The 27,733-nt window shown below is 35.2% G+C and overlaps 1 protein-coding gene across 5 annotated transcripts in view; it reads right to left on the bottom strand.

Annotated features, from left to right (window-relative positions):
- LOC145693601 (uncharacterized) overlaps positions 1 to 27,733 on the bottom strand; it is a 306,547-nt gene that overhangs the window by 16,787 nt on the left and 262,027 nt on the right. For 4 of the 5 annotated variants that reach the window (XM_081769733.1, XM_081769734.1, XM_081769735.1 and 1 more), the window contains exons 5-6: positions 6,409 to 6,575; positions 1,420 to 1,584 (exon numbers count right to left, since the gene is read on the bottom strand). In XM_081769733.1, coding sequence (XP_081625859.1) covers positions 1,420 to 1,584; positions 6,409 to 6,575 — 332 coding nt within the window. Of the gene's footprint in view, positions 1 to 1,419; positions 1,585 to 6,193; positions 6,274 to 6,408; positions 6,576 to 27,733 lie in introns of all 5 variants that reach the window. The other variant, XM_081769736.1, reaches the window with a different exon arrangement.

The raw sequence follows: 27,733 nt of genomic DNA, 5'->3' as shown, positions 1-27,733 counted from the left end.
AAATATTTCAATGTTCGCACCAGAAAACTGTTTGAAGGTGTTAAAGGATCCGATTATTCCTTTGGCGGAACTCATGGGCTTTCCTAAGGAAACCATAACAAAAATTGACTTTCAATGGCAAAAACTCACGTTAGTTGAGTGGAAAAGAACGGAAAATTCTACAGCGTTTTGGAGTGAAGTTCAAAAATATAAAGATGCAGCCGGAGAAAACCCTTTTCATGAACTTTCTAATCTCGCTTTGTGTCTCCTTGTTTTACCATGGTCAAATGCAGAGATAGAGAGAGCTTTTAGCCAGCTTAATCTCGTGAAGACGAAACATCGAAATCGAATGGGAAGAGAGATGGTTGACGCTATTCTTACTACTCGTGCAGGGTTGAGACGACTCGGGAATTCCTGCCATGATTTCGATTTACCTATTTCTATATTACAAAAAATTAATACTATGACAAGAGCAACGTACTCCAATCTACAAGTTGAAGACGAAGAATCGGAGGATGAATTAGCCCCATTAATGAATTAGTGGTAAATACTTCTGTGCTTTAATTTTTTAGTGCATACATTATGATTAATAAAAATATGCAGCTTTTTCAGGTGTAGCGGGATTTTTAGCTATATTTGTAGATCGCGATATTTTTTGGTGGAATTCTGGCGGTTTTGGTTTTCAATTTAGCGGAATTTTGTGCAAACTCGTTGGCAACACTGTGCAGAAAGGACCGTGATCGTATTGACAATTGCATTGCTTGGGCAACGTCAAAGAAAAGTTTATTACAACACTTGGACAAATGACGAATAATAATAATAATAATAATAATAATAATAATAATAATAATAATAATAATAATAATAATAATAATAATAATAATAATAATAAACTTGCTACTATTGCAGTCATCACTTCAACACGTGCCTCCTGATGAATCTTCTTACACCAAGAGCTGTTAGGGGTGGAGGGGAGCAGGAGGAAGTAATGACGTGAAACAAACACTGAGGAATTCGATCTTTTGAAGAGCAAGAAGGGGGGAAAATCTCTGACGCACATTCATTTGACGAATGTATATTGGCACAAAGAAGACTATCCCGACATCTATCAGCAAAATAGCAAATGTTCAAGAATATGTAAACTTTCAGTACATCATCTGAATCTTTATTATAAAGTGACGCATAATTCCCTTTCATTCTTCTTTCTTCACATTAGTAGGCCTATAAAGTAATGAGGAAAACACAAATCGTTTACGTAAACAAAGAACCCATTTCAAATTTTCGAACCCAATCCACATTCTTGGTATTGGTACTACTCTAATTCCTATTTTAAATGTGGGGGGGACATGGTGGCACAGGAGTGTCTCAGACAAAAGAATAACGAATTTAAAATGTTTTACTGTAGTAAATAGTTGGAATCTAATGTTTGTTAATATTTACCTGAATGCTATCTTTCTTCATAGCAAGAGGCCTATTGACTCCATGAAGTTTGAAGTAGAGACCACAGGCATTGCATACTGGCTCACCCATGCTGTTTCGTCTCCAGAGCGAAGTAGTGGTCGTGTGGCAATTAGAACACGCCAAACCAACTCGACGGGAAGCTGACTGCTCAGAGAAAAAAAGGAAGATAATTAGTTATAGCCTGTTACTTTTATATTTAAAAAAATCTAGTAGTAAGTTACGTGATTATTTACTACTATCAATAAAAATAAAATGATATATGTTTCTATAAAGTTACGTTGAAAAATTTAATTTTTCCTTATCCAATGACTTTAAAATATATATATATTTCGTTAATTATTCGGTTTATGAGCCTGCCTTACTAAAAATAATACAAAATTTACCATTTTTTTGCTTGTTTATTCATACGTGAAAGGAGATAATGAAATGCAACTTACCACAATTATAGATAATGTTATTCTACAACAGAAAATATGACCCTTAAGAATTAGCAGCGTTGTCATCCATAGAAAATACAGAAATAAAAATACTGAATCCATCTGGTATTTCAGAAAGACTATGCCAGAACAACATTTCCCCCAAAATCTAACTTGAGGCAGAGACTAGAGGAACAAACTCAACTGCATTTAATTACGTATCATGTTGTTTTGGTATCCTGTAAGCTAAGTTGTAAATAATAGTTGTATTTAGTTCGTAATAAACAAAATAGTTTTAACACATAGTTATTAAAAATAAATAATAATGTTATTTAAAAAGTAGTTCACAGAATACCAAAATACATGATACGTAATCAAATGCAGTTTTCTTTCCTCTAGTCGCTGCCTTCATTTAGATTTTAGGGGAATTATTATTCTAGCAACACTCTAATTTGTATGGATGGCAACACTGAAAATACTTCAGGTTCATATTATCTGTTGTAGAATAACATTATCTATGATTGTGGTAAGTTGCATTTCATTGTCACCTTTCACTTATGAATAAAGAAGAAAAAGAAAAATGGTAAATTTTGTATTATTTTTAATAATTCAGGCTCTTAAGTGCTAGATTAAATATCTCACTTGTAAAACTGTAATATTATCTTATTTTTAGGGTTGTCGAGACGAGACGAGACGAGATCAGGCTTCCAACAGAGACATGCAATATCCGAGGCGAGACATTTTCACGACATCTTTACAAGACGAAACAGCCTCAAGTCTTGTCAAGTAGGCAACCCAATTTGATTTCATGCCCTATTTTGAAAATTATTAAAACAGGCCCTTTTTTTAAAAAAAAGTATAAGATATTAAGTTTTAAAACATATCTTTTAAATTCAATGAACTAAATTAATTAGGACTAAACATGGTGGATAGCTGTCAAGAGTTACGAAAGATTAGTCACAGAAAACAAATTAGAATATTACGCTTTAAAAAAAGAAAAAAAGAAATTCATATTTTACTGTGCAGAAAATTTGTATCAAGTAATGAGTAAGGGATAAAAAATTACTATTAAAAAGACAAAAGTAGTAGTAATTTGAGCAGAGAGAACAATAGTGATTGAAATAAATGTTAAAATTGAAAGATGGGGAGGGGGCAAGTAAAACAGGTGCCTAGCTAAAGCTACTCTAGGTTGCCGTATTAGTGAATGTAAAGATCTGAAATGTGGAACAGGAAATAAATAAAAGCACGGATGGGGAAAGAAGCCTTTAGTACGAAGAAATACTATTTTATGAATTGTTAAATAAAGGAGTTACAGAAAACAACCTTGTCAAATATATTCGTGTGGAAGAGTGTCAGAAAAATTAATGGTAAAAAAAGCATTGAAATACAGATGAAAAAAATTAGCTACGTGGAATAAAAATTCAATAAGAAAAGCTAAAGAAAGGCGATCAATGCTGAAATGCGTAGTTAAAAAGAGGAAAAGAAATTGATTATGACAATATTTAAGAAGAAACTGTCTTATTAGGATGAGATAGAAGATATTATAGTAAGAGTAAGTGTTGAGGGAGAGAAGGACAATATTGGAAATAGTTAAGAAGAGGACGATAAACTGGTTAGAACATTATTTAAAAATCAATCGTCTTAATAAGAATGCAATATAAGTTGTGGTAGTAGATAAAAGTAAGTGTTTGAGGACAACTGAGACAGTTAAAACGAAGAGAAGATACTGGTTAGGACACTGTTTGTGACGAAATCAGAGACATGATAGAAGGTGTGGTAGAAAGTAAAAACCTGTTGGATGAGAGAAGGTCAATAGTAGAAATATTTTTTTTAAAAAAACTGGTTAGGATGTTTTGAGAAGAAACTGTCTTATTGGAGAGGTGATAGAAGATATGACAGATGGTACATGAGCAAGAGGAAGAAGATATAATGGACAATATTAAAAGAATGCAATTCCTACGTTAAAACCAAGAAATTCTGAAGTACATTGAAGCTCTCAACTTACTGGAAGCTAGCTGTCAATAATGCCAGAAAACTTACGAACTTAGGATGACAATCCCATCAACAACGTAATAATAGACTTTAATGAATGAAGTGAAGTGAAATTTCTAGGTTTTTTATACCTGTTCTTTGTTCGTGAGTTGTTTTGAAGAGTATGGTTTTAATATTATTCTTTGTACTTTGTATTCTTTGTAATATATTATTATTTATGAGTACTTCGAATAGTATTATTCTAATACTATTTTTGTTTATAAGTTTCCTGAAAGATATGATTTTAATATTATCCTTTATCTATATGAATCATTTTGAACAGTACAACTTTAATGTAGATTAAAATCACTGAGTTTGAACAGTAGAATACGCTTTTAAGATTGTGCTTTGTTTATGAACAATGATTTAGACAATGATGTTATTCCTTATTTATCAGTTATTTTGAACAGTACTCCTGTATATATATATATATATATATATATATATATATATATATATATATATATATATATATATGTTAAAATTCTTCCTTCTTTAGAAGTTATATATATATTACATTCTTCAAAAAGTGATTTTAACGTTATTCTTTATTTATCAGTTATTTTGAACAGTACGATTTTACCATTGTTCCTTGTTTATGAGTTACTTTGAACAGTGATTTTAACATTATTCCTTATTTATTAGTTATTTTGAACAGTTTAACGTTGTTTCTTGTCTATGAATTAATTTGAGTAACGATTGTAATGTTATTTCTTATTTATCAGTTATTTTGAACAGTACGATTTTAACATTGTTCCTTGTTTATGAGTTACTTTGTACAGTGATTTTAATATTATTCCTTATTATCAGTTATTTTGAACTGTATAATTCTAATAATGCTCCATGTTTGAGTTATTTCAAAGCTAATAATTGTAGTATTCTTATTTAGTAATAAGTTATTTTGAACAGTATGATTTTAATATTGCTCCTGGTTTACAAACGAATTTGAATAATAAGGGTTTCATCCTGTTCTTTGTTAACAAGTAAATTTAAACACAATGATTTTACTGTGGCCGTCAGAAACGACGAAGGGTCCCTTGTTCGACCCCAGGTCATGTGAGTTTGTGATGGATACATGGTGACCGTGAGTTTTCTCGCAGTTTTTCCGTTCCCTTCCACACTCTCAATCCATTAATTCTTTCGTAATCGCTCATTTTCATGAATCATCCGTCTATTTTAGCCTGAAGGGAATAATCATGGAGTGTTAAGCTAGAAATTTCTTTTTGTCATTAAACACAATTTTTTACTAGTGTTAACACATGCAATTGGAATAATAAACATTAGCTACGAAAATATTGAAATAAAACTACACATCATGCAATATTCCAAACAACCAATATAGTATAAAAAAGAAACCCAAAATGCAGACACCAGAAGAAAGGAACATAACAGGAATAATATATATAAACACAGAACATGCACCACACAACATAAACAAAATTAAGTAAATAAAGTAATGGGTCTTCTAGCAGTAAGATAAACCAAAAAAGTAATGACCAAAATAATAAAAAAATGTATAACTTACAATTGTTTTCGTATACAACTAAAATTTCTTGTACAAAAAATAGTAATGAAGATTAAAATTCCTTTTGGTAACTTAAAAAAATGTGCATACATTATTAACATAAACATATCTTCCGAATCTTTTATCCATTAAAAAATATATATCAAAACTTACCGCTAGAGGACCCATTTAAAGGGGCAAGTATAATGAATAAGTACACGTTCCATTGAAGGAAAATCCAAAGTAATATATAAATAGGTATATACATAAACAGTTTTTTTTAAATAAAAAAAGTTTTGAAATTCTCGTTAATTACTATTAACAAGAAAGACGTATGCAAAATTTTACTCTTTTTTTTTTTTTTTTTTTTTTACAAAATATGAAAATATCCGAATTATGAAAAAACATAACGCGATTGATAAATTGTCAAGCGACGATAGACGAATTTATGTTTTTCAAGCCATGTTTCGTTAATTATATACGAAAATATATGTTTTAAATATACTGTATGTATTTTACAGAGAAGAATATATACTTTTTGCTATAAAGTTTCTTCTTTCAAAAAATCTACTGATTAAAGAAATTTTGAATATCTAACAAAGAAGTTTTGGTAACAATAAGCCTGCAGTAATGATTTCGCTATTACTAATATAGTTTGAGTCAGGAAGGACCCAAGAAAAATTACATAATTTAAGGAAAAGGGGGGGCTGAGAGAAAACAACAACCAAGCGACAGAGTGTATAAGGTAAAAACAAGAAAAAATAATAGATATCACTGCAGGCTAATAGATGTCAGCACCTACCAATCGACGGCTGGATTTTTCCTCCATCGGACGGTGTACCCCATTATACCCTATGTAGCCCTTGAAGATATCCGGTTCAACTGAAATCAAGAAGAAATGACCGTATTAAATATTTGACCGCGAACATACAAGTTTTACATTCTCCTTCACATACCCACACATTAACACACATTTTAAATAGATGTAAAAAAAATAAACATTAATGTTTTACTTACTAATCGTCTTGGCTGTTTTATTAACGGCCTGTTCATACCATTCATTTTATGGTACAGCCCACAAGCGTTACACAAATAATGACCCGTTCCGTCGCGGCGCCAAAGAGGAGTAGAGATGGCGCCACAGTTCACACATTCTCTTCCTTCAGAGAAATATTCTGTGTCTACTGCAAGAAAGAAAAGCACAATTCCAAGAAAATGAACGAAAAATATCACATCTGAATGTTGTACTTTTGGGTTACACTATTTATATTGAATATTGTAAACAACAGCTGTTCTAGCATATAAGATTTTGGTTACGAGATATAAGTCTGGTGAAAAACAGTATATAACGATATTAATTTTGCTATACCAGCTTGCTAGTTACCGTAAATCAATGGCGTACACAGAATTTAGTTAAGGAGGGTTCAAGTTTCCAAGTTCATATGTCACATATATTAATACTGCAGATGTTTTTTTCATAATATCCCGTTAAAGGTGGAGTTAGAACCCGGAAACTCTTTGCATACGCCACTGATAAGAATGTAAATCTGATTGACTACCACTTTGTGATTTGCTCAAATCATATTCTGACAGCGCCATACAATCATCTAATTCCATACAATCATCTTATTCATTCCTTTTTTAAAAAAGGACCCCGACAACCAGTTCAAGAAATATTTATAAATTATTCTCTTTTGGTTGTTTCTAAATTAAACCGTCGCGTTTTACTGTTTCGTTAATACTGTTTACTGGGGTATTATTTAGGGAAGCTATGGAACAATTGTTCCCTGGATTATATATATATATATATATATATATATATATATATATATATATATATATATATATATATATATATATATATATATATATATGCGTGTGTGTGTGCTTATGTGTAGGACAAACTATCAACATTATTTAGTAATAAGCTTGATGTTTTATGGCATATACCTAGAGAAACCCTTAACAATGTTGGTGAATACTCCATTTACGTATTTTCCTCAATTTCCTCTCCAACCCAAATCTGTAAAACTGTTATAATTAAATAATAACAATTCTCTTGATTTAAAAAATAAAATATTGCGCTTGAAGAAACATTACTAACAAACAGTGTCCCTTTTTGTGTCCAAGTCGCTAACACCCGTGTGGGTTTTCAATTAGCCTGATCTTATGTTCGTATCCTGCTGCGTATGCCATTACTAAAAAACAGTGTCCCTTTTTGTGTCCAAGTCGCTAACACCCGTGTGTGTTTTCTATTAGTCTGATCTTTGCTCGTATTCCCCTGCATTATGCTTGTCTCGGATACGAACTCGAGTAGTGATTGGATTTTAACTTTAAACAATAAGTTTACTTTCATATAATCTTGATTCTGCAAAGGAAAACATTGAACTCCCAACTAATCAATCAAAGAAAGAAAATGTAAAGAAAATAATAAACCTAAATCTTATTCTGTCAATTCGTAGATCGGAGTAGCTCAAGGGTCTCTCGAACTATTTTTCACAAATATATCACTAACAATGACCGATAGTTATTTTGAAACTTCTATATGAAATCGCGAATAAGTGTCACTTATTGTAATCATGGTCATATTCGCCATTTTATGGTTGCATCTTAAGTTTTCTTTTCATCGTTCTACTGAAAATACAAGTCATATCACTTGTCGTTGTTGTGGAATGCAGCCCTCCTGTGAGATATGGATATATCGTGTAACTAACGAAATGGATAGAAAGTACAGTTGATGTTGCTACGAATTTTGAGGTTTTGATGTACTTCAAATATAGGGCTATATGGATCATGTAACACTAAAACAATGTTAGAGATCTAAGACTTTGGCGAATCAGCGTTGCCCACGAGACACGACTAGCGTTAGTGAAATTTCTCGCCTCGACTCGAAAACGAGAATAGAAGTGTCATGTTTCTAATCTCGCCTCGAATTTACAAACATACTTTCATCTCGTAGACAAAAGAAATTGGCTAGCTGGATGATTAAGGCGATTATTATTTTGGGTGATGAAGATTTCATATAATAACGCCGTACAAAATATCTACAAGGTGGCCTTAAAGTAGGTATACACCCCTGCAATGATCAAGTATAACATTCTAGTTTATGGGTTTATTTGCTTCGGTTGTTCCGAGCTTAAGATGAAAGTAAACACAAATAAATAATAAAGAAACTAAGTCTACCTAACGGATAACAATAAGAAATTATATAAAATGCGATGAGCTGATCATTACGGTACTGTATACCTACTTTTGGGCCACCCTGTAGATATAAAATGTATGTCTTACTGTTAGCATACCAGAACAAATAAAATTACAGAAGAAAATTAATGAAGTTTTGCACGATTAGTCAAGTGTCAGTATGCATCAAACTACCAAACGTAAATATACGATCGAGATTAACAACAAAACAAACGAAAATCCAGTAGCGGAAGATTAATATTTTATCACAATATTTTTACTGTTTTCAGAATATATAGCTTATTGTTTTAATCTTAACATTTTGATGAATTTCTGTAATTATAATTTGTCCGAGAGTAAGATATGGTAGGCGCCACTAATTTTTATCATTGACAACAAATCTAATCTCAAGTGCAAGTGTTATCTAACGAGAAATCCAGAGACGTTAACACAATATAAAATTATGCAACCTTACGCTACATATGTGTTAGGAAGGTAACATATCCACCCAGGCGTTCAAAGCAGTCTTGTAAAATTAACTTACACTTTTCACAAGTAATTGAATTGTGATATTTACAAGTGGGCGTTGTAACTAAAAGAAAGTCTGAATATTACTCTGAGCCCTGTGGTGTCCTCCTTTCCTTACGCACATGAGTTTTGAAAACCTCCCCTCATTGAAAAGTAGTGTTGCCACGAGATGAGACATTTATGAGACGAGATGAGATAAGAACCTTTCGAGACGAGACGAGCACATCTTTTCGAGGCGAGACATGCCTTGCATGAGACAATATAGTCTGAAATCTCGTCTCATTTCGTGGCAACACTATTCAAAAAACATTAAAATCCTTCTGAAATGCCGAAAAGAAAAAAAAAATCGAATTTATGAAGTTATATTTAAACAAAAATATAATCTTGTTGGGCATTGTTTAACTTTTATCACTACAATACCTATTGTGCAAATTGTATTTAGCTTTTTGACAATTTTCAAAGGTGTGTGTGATAAGTTATAATTAATAAATGCAGGTACAACTTCTTTGGTTTAGACGGTAACTCAGTAATACGAGTTATCCCGGTTCCAGGTTCGTTTCCAGGCCATGCGAGTTTATGGTTCACAACATCGTGTCCGAGGACTTTTTCAGGCCCCCCCACATAGGGTCTACTCACACCACCAGTTACTTCATAATCCTGTCCGTTGGGCGTAACTATTGAGCGTAAAACTAGATTTTTTTTTTTTTGTATTTTCATTTTTAAGAACTATACTGTAAAATAACAATAAAATTAAGGTGAAAAACTGCCGAATCCGGTGTCATTTCATCCGGTACAAGACGAAGAGCGAGAAGAATAGTGTTGTATTTGAAATAATAAACAGGGGCCGGGTAATCCGGGCGACTGAACGGGGCGCTAAAATGAATTTTAGTAATGTTTTCTATTGACTTTTTTTTGTTTATATTCGTTGCTAATTTTGAGTAATAGTGGGAATTTAAGTTCCTATTTAGTTTTTTCTTAAGTTTTTTTTTAATGCTATTAATTATCACGTCTGAGGCCAAACGTTACAAAATTAGGAAAACAATTTGTGTAAATTATTGTAGACTTTAAGGTACTGCTTTTATGGAAGAAAAATATATGGACGCTTTCTCATAAAGTTCCTTACATTGACTTTTGATAAGACCTGTTATTAAGCTTTAGTCTTGTAAGAATGTTCAGCTTTTGTACAAATTCATGAGATACGTTTTATGAATGTTGTGGACTTCAACTAGCAGGACCTACATAAAAAGGGTTGTTTATATTGCTGTACGTAAAACACGTTCAACATATGTGGGTTTTTTTGTATTTCACGTTATTAGAATAAATTGTTACATATCCTGAGATATGGTAGAAGACTCCTGATGTTATTGATATAACAAAGCCATTTACACTATAGCAGTAATCATGTCTCCATTAGTAGTATTCAACAAATGTGGTTCGATATTGTTTTTGATTACACATATCGGTACATTAATAATAATAATAATAATAATAATAATAATAATAATAATAATAATAATAATAATAATAATAATAATAATAATAATAATAATAATAATAATGTAATTGATACCATACGTACATTTTTAAGTACTAATATAACTATCATGTATTTGAGTAATAATTTTTCTTTTTGAAAAATAGGTTTAAAATATTAAAATCTCTGTAATAAAATGTAAAATATAGTCTAGGACTAGGGGAGGGGTGCGAAAATGTCACTTTGCCCGGGTGAAAATTGTGCCTTGGTCCGCCCCTAATATTAAAATGAAAGCTTATTAATCATAACGATAAACTAATAATTTATCTTAATGTCTGTAGTTCCCATCTCTCGTCCTATCCGTACTATTATTTTAACAAAATTGTAAACACTTTCTTCACAAAGTCATTGTAATTTATTGCGTATTATGATTTTTTTTTCGTAAGCAAAATGCATTTAAAAAAATAGAGCAAGCATTTAACACAAAAAATAGTAATAATAAACAAATATTTACGTTAATAAAAATAACATAGGCATGTTCAACGCAAATCAGTTTATAATTATTTCTGTTATTACTTATATACTACCTCGTATACCTATAGACATTTGAAATAATATAGTAATAAAACGACCACAATTATAGTTCACAAGAGAAAAACATTGCCACCAGGACTTCGCGAAGAATGAGTCATTTGTTTTGTTGAAACATTCTCATGCTCTGATGAGCGATATTGCAAGTGACAGAACAAGTCTCGGAAGGGGTGGGTCGCAGGGGGAGGGAGGGGTCAAACAGAACGAAGGTAGAAAAACGTTTCTCAAGGGCTTTGTCGATGACATCACAACGTTCTTCACTAACAACTGACTAAAGTTCCAGGGATATTATTTACTTCATATTGTGACCCCGTGAGTCACCATATGTGCTAGGCTTGAGATTATTGTTACTATTATTATTATTATTATTATTATTATTATTATTATTATTATTATTATTATTATTATTATTATTATTATTATTATTATTAGCAACTCCCTAGTGTCACTGTCCATTTAGGTATATGGCTGCAAAGATTTTGTTAGTTGACACACACACAAACGCGTGGCCCAAAAGTAGGTATACAGTACTGTACTGATCAACTCATTGTATTCTAAACTATTTCGTATTGTTATCCATGTTTCTTTATATATATACGCCGCTCCAAGGGGGGCTATGGCTCCTCCTTGACGCTCAGGTATGCACTGAATAAAATGGGCTTCAATCCTGCTTTACACTGGATAAAGCGGCAAACTATGGTTTAGAGCTTCCCTTGATCATATCCTGGATCCGCCACTGTATATATATATATATATATAGACTTGAATGTAACAACCGACTAATTATGGGTGGGATGAATTTCACAATGAGAGGGATCTACACAATAATATTAATTATGATTCTGAAAGAATATGTTTCTTAGTCCAATTTTTGTTAGATCTTGTTGAGCTATCAAAGCAAAATTCTGTATTAACATTTTTTGCCGAAGTTGTAGTATTAACATTTTTAGACAAAGATGTAGTACTCACAGTTATAGCCAGTTATGAAATGAAATCTTAGAGTTTTACGTCCCACGGTTATGCCGGTTAGGCTAGGCTAAAGGATACGGTGATGATGAGTAATGAATTAAATGGTGGAATGAAGAAAGTGGGAGGAAACGGGAGAACTCCGTGAAAACCCACGCAAACGGTGTTTGTCCACCACAAAGTTCACTTGGCGGGGGCTGGGATCGACCCCGGAACCCCAAGCACCAAAGGTGAACGCTCTACCACTGAGCCACCGTGGCCCCACAGTTATAGCCAGTTATAATATTAACATATTTAGCCAAAATTCTGCTCCATTTTAGCCAACGTTATAATACTAACACTTTAAGCCAGAGCTGTAGTAATAACATTTTAAAATTGTGCTATTACCTTGTTTAGCCAAAGCTGTAGTACTCACATTTTTAACCGAAGTTACAGTATTAACATGTTAGTCAAGGTTATATATAGGGCCTAGTGTTTATAATTTTAGCCAATGTTGTGTTATTAACATTTTAAGCCAAAAAGTTGTAGTATTCATACTTTCAGTTGAAATTATGGTTCTAACATACTTAGCGAAAATAATAGTAGTTGATGTTATGGTATTCACATTTTAGCCAAAGCTGTTGTAGTATTAACATTTTTAGCCAAAGCTGTAGTACTCACAATTTTAGCTAGTTATATGATATTAACACTTTCATCCAAAGTTGTGCTCACATTTAAGACAACGTTATAGTAGTAACACTTTTAGCCAAAGCTGTAGCACCTAGCATACATTTTTATCCAAATTGTGGTATTAAGCCAAAAAGTTATAGTGTTCATACTTTTAGTCAAAGTTATGGTTCTAACATATTTAGCCAAAGTTGTAGTATTAACATTTTAGCTAAGACTGTAGTACACTTTTAGCCATTTACAATAATAACACTTTTAGCCAAAGTTGTAGTACTAAATAATACATGTTAGCCAACGTTACTTTTAGCCAGAGCAGTAGCACTTACATTTTAGCCAAATATGTGTTATTAACTTTTTAGCAAAAGTTGCATTATTCAAATTTTACCCGAAATTACAGTACTAACACTTCAGTCCAAGTTGTATCATTAACATTTTAAGCCAAAGCTATAACAATAACATCTTACACAAAAATGTAGTAGGTGCATTTCTAGACAGATGTAGTACTCACACTTTTAGCCGAAATTACAGCATTAAGATGTTAGTCAAGGTTATAATAGACCTATTCATAATTTTAGCCAACGTTGTGGTATTAACATTTTAAGCCAAAAAGTTGCAGTATTCATACTTATAGCCGAAGTTGTGGTATTAAATTTTTTAGCCAAAGTTGTAGTATTGACATTTTACTCAAAAATATGGGATAAACATATGTAACCAAAGTTACTAGGTATATTATTAACTTTTTTTTGGTCAAAGTTGTAGTATTCCCATTTCTAGGCGAAGTTGTGGTAGAAAATATTAATTTTTGCCAAATTGATGTTTTCAACATTGTAATCCGAAGATCAGACATTAACATTTATTGGTTTTTATTTTGCAAATAATTAAAAAGAAAACTGAACTAGCTAACGATGACCTCATAAGCATATTATAAAATAGCAAAGCGTGGTGGAAGTTATTCCGCAACCACTTCCTGGAGGAAATGCGTTAATTAAGAAAAAAACATGGAACAGTGTCTTGCAAAAAAACATGTACTATTTTAGAATGTGTTAGCTGACTTCAACGTATCATTGATTTAGTTTTTCAAAAATCTTCGTTTTTAATGATATTAAACATGAATTAAATAGATTAAATAGTTAACATAAATACCACAGCAACTAAACTAGACAAATTCTGACTTACAACAAAACTTAGATCACAATTTTCTAACAACAACGTTTTTGAAGAAATCATAATACTGAACTAATGCAGAAATATCTCATATCACAGCTGCTAGAGCCTGTCTATTTCAGGTGTGCCCTCGGAAAATGTGCGAAACATACTTCGACCCCACCCCCGCCTACGTAATAGAGGAAACCCTCCCTTTGCTTAGGGGAAAGAAGTGAATGGCTTCAGCTGTGTTGCCAATTTGTCATTCAGTTACGATCGCAGACGAGTCTGCGTCTAGACGAGTTATGATCGCAGACTACTTAGAATGGCTGACAAGACAGAGCACATTAAAGTCCATGAAATAATTCATTTTGGCAACGCTTACGCACAAGAGCGCCGATTTCTCTGAAAATTTGGGGAGAGGGGCATTCAGATGCAGAAGGCATATATGAGGATTTTAAGACAAATTGCATTCAAATTATGAGAAATGTTGTATATTTATAGTTACAATGCGGGGGCCCACAAGAGCTTTGGGGGTCCCGGTCCCCCCCCCCCCTAGCCCTCCAGGATCGGTGCCCTTGCTTGCGCATCCAACAATTGAAAGATCTCGGCCGCAGCAACTCTCTAGAGAGGTACGGGAAAACACACATCGACAGCAGCGCCAGAAGGGGTACAAAACAGCAAACGAAAGGATATGTATAATTACTCAGATGGTGCATATTCAACTGAGTGATGCGTGATCATCGTATTTATTTCAGACGCCTATATCTCGGGTTCAGGGTCGCCACGAGACGAGACGACACAATTTTCGTGATGAACCACGAGGCAAGACGGACAACCTCATCATATACAATCAGATATAACTTTCCAAGACATCACTTCCAGGGCAGCTTTTAGAAATGAGACAGCTGTACGTAACCCCACTTGGTCAATAGTCTTAAACATTCTTCTCTATGAAGTTTTCCAATTGCTTCATGGTGCTGGGGTAACACGCAGAAAATCTCTATGCTTATTCGAAGCGCTGTAACTTAGATTTTTTTTTCTGGGGGGCAAGCATTCACACGTGTATTTCGGTTCCCTAGAAAAAGTGTTTTTCTAGTTCTTGGGCTCCCTCTTTCCATCTTTCTCTTACTCTTTATGGGCCCCGGATCCTCTTACTCTTACTCTTTCTCTTACTCTGTGGGCCTTCCCGCACGGCAAGGTCTGCGGGGAAGTTAGTTACGCCGCTGGGCCGTTCCATACATGACAGATTAATTAAGAGGACAATATTAACAAATCTCAAAACCATACGAATAAATATTATTTCAAGAACCCCTAATAGTAGACGTTTTTAACTGAAATGGGCCCACGACTCATTTTTGTTGGAGTACATTGTGTAATGACTTGTGTATCTTTAAACGTTGATAAATGCTATTCCTTGTGTTCCTACTATCACTTAATCAGCTTATAGTTTTTATACTATGAAATACATAATACAGGGTGTTTCAAAACATCACCGACATAATCTGGGAGGTGATTCCTGACACCAGGATAAGACAAAAAGTATGCACCAACCTGGGTGCATAAATGCTTCCTTTCGGAGTTATAGGCTACCGAAAACATGAAAAATTAAATGAACTTTAAAAGCCCATAGCTCCAAAACTATGGGACCTACCTTAGTCGGGTCAAGACTTCACTTAGGAACTAGTATCTGCCCTATCCAAATATCAAGTTTCAAAATCCTGCGGTACTTCTGCAACAATTTTTATAGTGGTAGTTGGTGAGTACTTTCAATTAAATGCCCGTAACCAAACTCCCTGTATAAAAATTGTTGCGTGAGTACCTTAGGATTCTGAAACATTTATTTTTGGGTAGGGCACACATTAGTTCCTAAGTGAAGTCTTGACCCGACTACGGTAGATCCAATAGTTTTGGAGCTATGGACCTTTAAAGTTCATTTTTTCATGTTTTCGGCAGCCTATAACTCCGAAAGGAAGCATTTGTGCACCCAAGTTGGTCTATACTCTTGTCTTATCTTGGTGTCAGGAATCACCTTCCAAACGTTGTCGGTGTTGTTTTGAAACACCCTGTACTAAAACAAAGTTTAAGATCTAAGATTTGGGTGAACTACTGTTACCCACGAAGCTTCCGAAGTTTGTCGTCTCCACTCGGATTTAAATAAATGCACTTCTCGCCTCGAATTTAAAAACGTACTTCTTGTATTGTAGCCAACACGAATCCTTATCGAGAATAGAACCCGGAACACATGCCCAAAAAGAGTGGTCCTCAATCTTTTTTAAATGACGACAAACTATACTGTACGCCTACGACGTAACACGTTTGTTTCATTTTTATAAAAAAAAATTAAAAAATATAAATCAATGGCGTAGGCAGAGTTCATCATGGAGGATTCAAGAATAAAATCTCATATAATTTCAAGATACGCATGACTTTCGTATTTATATACGGTAAATGTTTATTTTTCATAACATCTTGTTCAAGGGGCTTTAGAAAAATTGAATTTAGAAAAAGCTTTATTAATTACTTGATTGAATTTAGAAAAAAGCTTTATTAATTACTTGATTGAATTTAGAAAAAGCTTTATTAATTACTTGATTGAATTTAGAAAAAGCTTTTATTAATTACTTGATTGAATTTAGAAAAAAGCTTTTATTAATTACTTGATTGGATTTAGAAAAAGTTTTATTAATTACTTGATTGAATTTAGAAAAAGCTTTTATTAATTACTTGATTGAATTTAGAAAAAAGCTTTTATTAATTACTTGATTGAATTTAGAAAAAGTTTTATTAATTACTTAATTGATTTACGCTTAACATCCCTTTCCAGCAACGAGGCTACAAGTGAAGGAATCTACGAAAAAAAAATCTTTTATTCATCTCTCATTACGCTACATGTGAATACTGATTACCACCTGTACACATAACGCGAAACAAAATAACTACTAGCGACTTTTTGTACGAGATATGCGACTACTTGTATAACATTATGTATAAGATCGTATTTAATCTTCCATTGAACTGTATTAACAAGCATTTACTACTACAAATACATACATGTCAATGACCGCTGTTCTCCCAAGCTTACTCACAAGTTTCATTGTTTCACACGTAATCGATGGTCGGTCACACGCTGACCCAGCAACTATACTGAGTAAAAATAAAACAAGTCTCATTTACAATGTCACGACTATGCTATGCACTCACTCTCACTCTGTGGTCATTTGCTGTTGCAAGCAACGAGAAAATTGACGTAAGCAAACGGTAAAAATCTTAATTAGATTTTTTAAAAAATTAATTTCTGTCTCTAGGGTGACTGAATAATCGTAGAGAGCGGGGGACAGTTTTCAAAGGGTGTGGTTTATCAAAATTTTTTTTTTTTTTTTTTTTTTTTTTTTGGTCCGTGTGTTCGTTCGGGAGACACAAAATGTAAGGAGCTACCTGATGGATCACTTTCGATTTTGACCAGAGTGAAGAGGATCAAAATCGCTAACGATCTTGTCTTTGGTGCGAGCGATCCAGGTTTCGATTCCCGATGAGGACACATGGTTGAAAAAGTGTAAAAGCTTTTAGGGGCCTGCCATCCTGAATGAGGTTTTTCTCACACCAGGCAAATGCCCAGATGGTACCTAACACACAGGTTCCAGGCCGCTTCCTTCCTTCTTCAATCCTACCTTCTTTCCCTTTCCTCGGATAGTGTGATAGAGACGTCATCCCTCATTCGTGACGGTCTAACTTGGCCATAGATGCCAAATAAAAGCTCATAAATCTAATTCCTGACTCTAACCCTCGAATTACCTAACACACGTGATCCATCTAGCTGCTCTCAAGTTATGTATAATCAAAAATTAGTTCCCCGTGTATTTCTATGGAAGTAATAATAGAAATAATCCTTGCTTAATAAGACACTCCCAGTGCCACTGAGATTTGGCGCCACCCCGCCAAATTTACTATTCTGCGCCCCATATTACAACTCTGAACCCAAACTTTACCTTTATTTCTCCAAATTTATCATTCTCCAGTTTGTTTGTGCTATTTTCAAATCAAAAATTATGTCCTTTCCCTAAATATTTGCATGGGAAAACCCTTTATGGGATCCCTTGAGTAATAAATGTGGTCCTCATTTAAACCAAGTAAAAACGTTGTCGTATGAGAAGTTAGTCTGAACTCAATTACTGACTTACTTTAAAGATCACTTCCCGATTTTTTTTTCGTTCTTTATTGTCGAAGTTACTCAATGAAAATTCATTTTAAAAGATAGTGATATTCTGAAATCTTTTAAGTTTTACGTCCCACGATTATGTCGACTAGGCTAAAGGAGACGGTGATGATCACAAATAAATGAAATGGTAGAATGAAGAAAGTGGGAGAAAATTGGAGAATGTCGAGAAAACTCACGCACACGGTGTTTGCCCACCATCAAGTTCCTCACTTGGCCCGAACGGCTTGAAGCAGAAACCCCATGCAACAGAGGTGAACGCTCTATCACTGAGTCATCGCGGCCCTCAGAAATGTCCTGAAAGACCTCAAACTACAAATGAAGGAAATCAACTGCGTAATAGGACATACTGACATATCCGTACCAAAATTCTACAATGTAATGAACGTTAAACGCTAGTGCGTTATTTGAGAAGAACAGGCGGGGGCAATTGTCCCTCCTCTATGTTTGAGAAACACATGCTGTTTTAATAAAATGCATACTAATATACCACAAAAGAAAGAAACGCGGAACTCTTCATGTCGGTGAACAATCTTGCGCCTCCCAACCCTGGCAAAATTTGAAATGGCGCTATTAAACATTTTGCAATCGATAGATATAATCAAGCTGAACAAAATGATATAGGCGATGTTAAAACAACAAGCGCAGTTTTTGAGAAAATCAAAATTTTTGTCCAATTCTAAAAATTATGTTATATGACAACCACACCGCCTTTTAAGGTAAAAGTGATACTGATGTATAGTATCGTCAAGTTTTTCAATATAACACGAGCAAGACGACAGAATACAGCATGGTTAATGATAAAGAACCCAAAATTACGATTAATTCTAAAACTCTAATTTCTATTTAAGCATAATATTCTTTCGAAGACAACACATATATCAATTAATGAACATATTGAAAATAACATGCTTGAAGCTAAATTCTGATTTGATAGCTTTTTCCAGAAGAGAATTAGGTCATCCTCACCCTCCGTCCTTCATCCTCCTCCCCCCGGAGCTGATATAAATTAAACTGTGATTACGTATCACTCTTGAGTACGGTACGTTTTTAACAAATAATGCTGGTTCCTCCTCACAATTTTATTTTCCTTCTCCTCCCTGGACGAAATTCTGTAGAAGGAAACCTGGATTATATTGCATAACGTCTTGTTTTCAGTAGTTATGCGCATGAGTCGAGTCGAGTCGAGATTTAAGCTCTGTCTCGACTCGACAGTTTCTGTCTCGACTCGAATTCGAGACGAGACGTCTCGAAATTCGAGTCGTGACAAAATATACGAGTTAAAATATACGCACAGATCAGCCAGAACATTATGACTACGTACCTAATTGTCAGTATGTCCATCTTTGGCACGCATAACAACGGCGACGCGTCTTGGCATGGACGCAATGATTCTTGGTAGGTCGCTGGAGACAGTTGGCACCACATGTGCACACACACAGGTCACCTAATTCCCGTAAATTCCGGAGAGGGAGGGCAATGCGATCTGACGTCACTTTCAACCACATACCAAATGTGTTCGATTGGGTTCAAATCCGTCGAGTTGGGGGACAGCACATCATTTGTAACTTGCCCCTGTGTTCCTCGAACCGCGCCATCACACTCCTGGCCTTGTGACATGGTGCTATCACGACATTATTTATTAGTTTTAATTAATTGGATTGAACTGAAAATTAAATCTTGATCTCGAAAGATGAATTATTACGTTTATGCGTTCTGTACTAGGGATGGCCACAAAGTTCCGGTTCCGGCGGAACCGGTTCCAGATCTGGATCTGAAAACCCGGTTCCAGAACCGGATCTTAGGAACCGGTTCCAGATCTGGATCTGAAAACCCGGTTCCAGACCTGGATCTGAAAGCCCCCAAAGACCCGTAAAGGAAGCACAAAGTTCACCTTCAAAAATAATGCAAAGAGGACCATCCACTTGTGCCTTCTCCGTCGAGACCCGCTTGTGCCCCCAGAAAAAAAATTTGGTCCACCAGTGGGTGTTTAGCAAAATGAGTTCGCCAGTTTGCCTGTTTAGCCAATGAGTTTGCCAGTTACCCACTTTATTTAGCCAAATGAGACAAGCTGCCGCCGCCTGGGCGCCTGCCTGTCGTTTCCACCATTTCATCTAGCATACTGTTCACAGCTTGTCAGCAGCTCGCGTTTAGCGTAGGGATGGTAACAAAGTTTCGGTTCCAGTGGAACCGGTTCTGTTTTCAGAACCGGTTCCAGACCTGGATCCGAAGAACCGGTTCTAGATCTGGGTCCGAAGAACCGGTTCTAGATCTAGATCCGAAGAACCGGTTCTAGACCTGGATCCGAAGAACCGGTTCTAGACCTGGACCCGAAGAACCGGTTCCAGACCTGGACCCGAAAAACCGGTTCCAGACATGGACCCGAAAAACCGGTTCCGGAACCGGATCTTCAAGAACCGGATCCGTTCAGACCCGAAAACCGGTTCCACCAGGAACCGGTTCTGGCCATCTCTATTCTGTACCTTTCTAAAGTAATAAGTGCTGGAATTGGTTTCAAGGCTGTTTCTGAGTGAATACTTTTTTCAAAATAGTATTAAAAATTATAGAAAGATTTTAGAAACTTTCGAGTCGAGTCGAGATCTTTACGAGACTCGTCTCGATTCAAAAATTTGAGTCGAGAAATACGTTTGTTTCGACTCGTCTCGAATTTTACAAAATATTTCTCGACTCGAATTCGATTCGATTCGAGACTGTCTCGACTCGTGCGCATCTCTATTTTTCGGTCTCAAAAATCTGAATTTAGGAACCTCACAATATTAAGAACATTCTTAATTACGTCAATAATTCGGAATATAATCCGAACAAGCACCAATCCCAATTATTTCGGATTAATGAATGGTCGGTTTGATTTGGAGGTTACCATCCCTTTCAACCGTCCCGATACTATATGAAATGTGAACCTACGTACAGCTTAATACGGGACCCGAATCATATGAGCTCTCACCGGGAATCGAACCCAGGTCTGTCACGTAGTCAGATTAGCAGGTTCCAGTTGTATTAAAAGAATACTAGAACAACATAAGAAACGAATCAATGTTTGTATTAAATGCTACTCACACTGACTCTCTGCCACTTACAATTATACTCAACTGGATGCTGCTCTGTTGTAGACAGGAAGAACGAATCCATTTTTTGTTTCGCAGTTCTATATGCTTTTTTTCAATCAGCAACTATGAACAGACTACGCTTGCTCCAGTAACACAGTGAAACACTGCTTCCACACAAAAGGTGACAAATGAAAGCAATAAAACCGTGCTGTTTGGTCTTTAGCTTGTGCTGATGACGACCGTAAATAAGTCGCAGTGGAGACACTCAGTCAGCATGTTGCTTTTTCCCCCCCTCCTTTCTTGCTTTGCCATTCAATGAGTTGTCTTTGTACCACTCAAGAGTCAGAGTTGCCTTTGACCTGGCAAGACTCATACAGTCAGTCACCTGCACTTTTTTTCGATGACTTATGCCTTGGTTATTTCTTGCTTACTAATTGCCACAGAACAGATACTCATATGGGTGGCAGAGAAATTAAGAGGAGGGGGAGGAGTTTAAAATGTGCAATACGGTAAATTCTGCAATAGGCTATGATAGTGACTGCAAATAGATATATGGTTCTTTCTTCCCAAAGAACTCACTTATGCCTATGGTAAAAAGTACCTACTCATGGATAACTACTCATCGGGAATCGTACCTTGTTCTCTCACGCCAAATGCGTGTATGTTAACCATACAGACACAACTGAGCTCCAACCCAAATATCTTTAGTTTCTATAACGTTATAGGACGCGGTTTTAAAGAATAAATCAGAGGATACTGCAAACGAAATTCGCCTTAGTAAGTGCAGTAAAGTATTTCAAATAATCTTTCTAATAAGGGTATATCAATAATAACGGTTGCACAGCATTTACATCATCATACATAGCTCATTATGGTTCTAGTGTGAATAAGTAGTTCTGGTAAACCATATATGGTTTTCTTTATATATGGTACGATAATATTTGTATTACTGTAAAATTAGCGGTATACTCTGAAATTAATTAATATTTGTATTATGATTCTAAAACACCCACTAAAAAAGAAAAAAATAAATTCCCGGTCACTGGACAGGCCAGAGAAGCGCATAGTCGAATTATACAGGGTGTTAAAAAATTTAAAACAATATTTTGGGAATAGACTCTTCACATGAAAGTAAGAAAAAAAAAGTTGGACGTGTGGTCGGAAGTGCATAGTTTCTTAGTTACAGGGTATCGGAAACGTGAAAAAATGAACTTTAAAGTTTCATAGTTCTACTACTAGTCTGTAGGACCAATCGTAGTCGGGTTAAGAATCTTCATCCCGGCGAAATTAAAATACCGCTAATTTTACAGTAATTATGTGATATCTTCAAATAGATAAAAGATAATCGAAATGTGGAACAAGAGCGCCCTAGACAATATTATTTTACATGAGAAACCGTTATCACGATTCACTTATCTGCTTTCGATTTCGACTTATTTTGAAAATCGCCATTTATTTTCGCGTTTCTAAACAGCTGAAAATGGAAAGCCATTAGGTGACTTGTGGTAACGGTATCTCCCGCAAAATAATATTGTCTAGGGCGCTCTTGTTCCATATTTCAATTATCTTTTATCTATTTGAAGATATCACATAATTACTGAAAAATTAGCGGTATTTTAATTTCGCCGGGATGAAGACTCTTTAAGACATGACTGAGGAACTAGTATGTGAACTATCCAAATATCCATCTTTCAGTACCTCTGGTACTTGCACATTTTTAGAGAGGCTGTTTGGGAGTACTTGATCACCAGGGCCCGGATCTTGTTGACCTAAAAAATTTTAAAAAGTGACCTATAAAATGACACTAAAATTCCTGTAAAATGACCCTAAAAATCACAAAAATTGACCTTAAGACTTACGTTTTCTCCAACTTTTATTTTTTAAACATTGACATTTTTTAATATCCATTGGATTTTTAATTAACGTTTCTCACTCATATTCAAAAAGTATTGTTTCACTTGGTTGCAGTCCATTGATCATTTATTTCTATTGATCAGTCCATTGTACGGCATTGTAAGTATTGAAAGCGTCAATTCACTCCCGAGTCGAAACTAGGAAGCACTCTTAAACAATAAAACTTAGCAAGTTTAGATTACATGAAAATAATAGATAAAAACCTTCTAATGCATTTTTAGTATTCACGTGAACACATTCTTTGTGGTCAATAACCCAAAACTATCTGTTTGGCCACCTACCGATCCCCACCTTTCGTTAACCAGCTACAGTTTAGTTTTCATTAGCTTGTTAAGAATGCAGTTTTTCCACTCCAATAGTCAGGAGGTAAGAAAAGAGATTATTCAACTTCGTCTTTTCCACATCCGTAAACCGTGTTCATTTAAAGATTTCCTTATGTAGAAGAAAAGAATAAAAAGACCATAAGTGACCTAAAAGTTACCTTAAAATATTTAAAAAAAATGACCTGAAATTTCAAAACAGCAAAAAGTGACCAAAAGTTGACCCTAAAAAACTATATTTTTAGAACCCAGAGTTGATGGATAACGTTTTTATTTGAATTTACCTTGTCCTATGCGTAACAGAAAAAAAGTTGACTTGTCAACAAGATCCGGGCCCTGTTGATCACTCTCCATCTACCTCTCTAAAAATTGGTGTGCAAGTACTAGAGCACACTTAAACATGGATATTTGGATAACTCACATAGCAGTTCCTCAGTGATGTCTTGACCCGACTACGATAGGTCCCATAGCAGTGGAGCTATAAGCTTTTATATTTAACTTGTTTTACGTTTTCGGCGCCTTATAGCTCCAAAACTATGCACTTTTGAGCACAGGTCCATATGAACTTTATTTCTTATTTTGATATGAGGGATCTGTTCCCAAAATATTGTGGCACATTTTGTAACACCCTGTATAGTCCTAAATTATCCTGTCATTTTGAAGTTTGACTTAAGAGTCTTCATCCCGGCGAAATTAAAATACCGCTAATTTTATAGTAATTATGTGATATCTTCAAATAGATAAAAGATAACCGAAACGTAGAACAAGAGCGCCCTAGACAATATTATTTTACATGAGAAACCGTTATCACGACTCACTTATCTGCTTTCGATTTCGAGCCATTTTGAAAATCGGCATTTATTTTCGCGTTTCTAAACAGCTGAAAACGGAAAGCCACTAGGTGACTTGTGATAACGGTACCTCACGCAAAATAATATTGTCTAGGGCGCTCTTGTTCCATATTTCAATTACATCTTATTTATTTGAAGATATCACATAATTACTGTAAAATTAGCGGTATTTTAATTTCGGTGGGATGAAGACTCTAAAGTCCACCAGAACCCGTTGGTTGACGCCATCCCAGCTCGAAAGTCATAAACGAAACGGATTTCTACTTTTTATTAAACTAATTTTTCCTTTTTTAAATATTTTTTTTTATAAATAGAATAGAACACCCTGTATAAGCGAATTAGTTCGTATTCTGCTCATCATCAAACTCTGGACATATAAAAAAATATTTTTTGCATTCTACCCCATGTGAGGCAAAGATAATTGATTTTCACTAACGTTTATTATTATTATTATTATTATTATTATTATTATTATTATTATTATTATTATTATTATTATTATTATTATTATTATTATTATTATTATTATTATTATTAGCTTTCCAACAGGGAGAAACAAGCGCTAAAGATCTTCTTGGGATGTTCGATTTATGTAGGGCATCGAGACACGATGTCGTCGCTTCATAATTCAATGGCTATGCCTACCCTGATTTATAGCGCACGGGGTCACGCAGAGCTGACAGGGTTGCAGAACACATCAACATATATATTTCGTTTCGAAAATAAGGGGACGGCGGAGGGGAGAGGAAGGAGAGAAGAGGAAAAATAGTGTTGAAAACAGACAACGCAATTCTGTTATGTGTTGTCAACACTTCTACTTTATAATAAGAGCGTTTATAGTGGCATGTCTTTATTTCAAAGGACACATACGCGTTATGATGGTGGTAGCACTCACTTCAGAGGTGTACGGAAAAGATTCTCAGATGGCGCTAGTGGCAGCTCTTTAAGTCATATCGGTAAAAACTGAAAATTTGTCGCTCTAAGTTAAAAGTCTTCATCCCGGCGAAATTAAAATACCGCTAATTTTGCAGTAATTATGTGATATCTTCAAATAGATAAAAGATAATTGAAATATGGAACAAGAGCGCCCTAGACAATATTATTTTGCGTGAGGTTCCGTTATCACAAGTCACCTAGTGGCTTTCCGTTTTCAGCTGTTTAGAAACGCGAAAATAAATGCCGATTTTCAAAATGGCTCGAAATCGAAAGCAGATAAGTGAGTCGTGATAACGGTTTCTCATGTAAAATAATATTGTCTAGGACGCTCTTGTTCCACATTTCGATTATCTTTTATCTATTTGAAGATATCAGATGATTTCTGTAAAATTAGCGGTATTTTAATTTCGCCGGGACGAAGACTCTTAAAGGAAGGAAGCTTCACATAGCTTGAAAAAGCTGTATACAAGATTTCATACGTAATATTTATTTCCTTAGCTGGTAGGAGTACAATTTTAATTTACTGATATGACTTCCTTCAAGAGCCGTCACTTGCATGACGCTATTTGCAAGTTTGTTTTTTTGCAGTACCGAAATTATGAGAGACGTGGATCTATACTGTAACGTATACACTTCCACCGGGATTCGAATCCACGTCCATTCATACAGAAATCCAGGGTCTCTTCGCAAAATACCTTCTTGCGAGCAGCTGCTGCTCTCTTTACACTGCTTGGGCTTTACGCATAGCTTCGGTATACATGGTCTTAAATCATAGGCGTCCAAATGGGGAACAAAAGGGATAATCGCCCTTTCTTTCGACACTCCAAAACACTTTACTTAGACAAGATCAAAGACAAATGTATGAGTACTTATTACTCCTATTTGCATGTAAAATCTACACTGGTTTGAACTACCTTTATCCCAAGGTACGAAACATAATCTTCAACCAAAAATCTGAAACCAATTACATAGTACGTCTTTATAGGCTATTTCCTTGTACTATTTTATATTCTCATGATATATTGTCTACTGTTTGAGTATTCTACCATGAAAGCAGGTTCTAGCCTACTTACCTAGCGTATATTTAGTTATGAAATGATTCACGCATGTGTCTTTGATATGTGTGATCTCTGTTCGGCTTCCATTGGGCGTCGCTACTGAAGTCAGCAACCAATAGAACAAAAGTAGGTGGTCTAGTTTATACAGATATGTCATCTAAACTTGAAGTTACGAATATAGAGATCAATATTAAGTAATTACGTCAACACTATCCATAATATTGTCCCCCTCTGCTGATATTGTGCCTATAGCGCGTCTTTGATGTACGGAGTCCCAGATTCAATTCCTGGTGGGAGAGTAAATGATATTTAAATGCGTTAGGGTAGTTCGGGCTCCACCTCAAACCAATATACTGTGCCTAGGCTCACTCCCATATGGGTTCATCGGTGCTAAATAAAAGGAACACTAAAACTTCAAGCAAACCAACTAACATAATGGCTAAACGATTGAAAACGAAATGAAATATTTTAGTTTAACGTCCCACTTTTATGCTTTTGAGGCTAAGGGAGACGATCATTAAAGCAAGTGAATGATGGTGGAATGGTAAAGTTGGAGGAAACGGGAGTACCTCGAGAAAACCCAAGGACACGATGCTGTCTACCACAAATTTACTTGCCCTGGGATCGAACCAGGGGCCCCATGCACCAGAGGTAAGCGCTCTACCACTGAGCCAACGTACCTAGCTAAACGGTTAATTGACTGATTTAACTGTATTTATGTCCTGTGTCAGCAATGAGGCAAAAACATTTACTCAGTGGTAGACACTGGCCTCTAACGTTAACCCTGGAGTGGCAGGTTCCAGATTCGATCTCACGCAATGTAAGTTTGTCATGGACAACATCCTGTCCTTGTGTTTTCGCGGGGTTCTTGTTTCCTCCCACATTTTCATTCTACCATAAAGATTCTTACATAATCTTTCGATTTCATTAGTAATCTGGTATTTTCTTTAGCGTACAGGGCATAAATTGGAAAGTGATACTATAAACAGCTTAAAGGGAAATCTAAGCCACTGATATTTTCCCGTACGGAATCGAAACCGGATCTGATCCACTAAACGAGGAGAAGTGTGGCTGGGAACGACAATTAGAACCCCGCCAATATATAAAGACTTCATACGCGTACGTTGTCAAAAAGCCACACTTGAAGACAAAAGTTTCGTCTCGTGCTGTACGTGCGTTTAATTTTCGTTCATTCCCTGATGTGAATTATATATATATATCAATAGATTTAATGTAGCTAAGATGGGGGAGAAGGAAGGCCAAATCCAAAAATAAAACGAGAAGCAAAATAGATCGTTTGCGTGAGTATTATCAGTCCACGTCACTGACCCTTCCCGTCGAGGTTAAATCAACAAAACGCATCATCTCTTCCTCCCATTGCTCAGCGGACCTCTCTCTCTCTCTCTCTCTCTCTCTCTCTCTCTCTGGCTT

The sequence above is a fragment of the Thermobia domestica genome, chromosome 8, assembly GCF_964235325.1.
Source record: "Thermobia domestica chromosome 8, izTheDome1.hap1.1, whole genome shotgun sequence".
NCBI lineage: Eukaryota > Metazoa > Arthropoda > Insecta > Zygentoma > Lepismatidae > Thermobia > Thermobia domestica.
The sequence above is the reverse complement of the archived record's forward strand: the minus strand, read 5'-3'. Positions and strand labels throughout refer to the sequence as shown.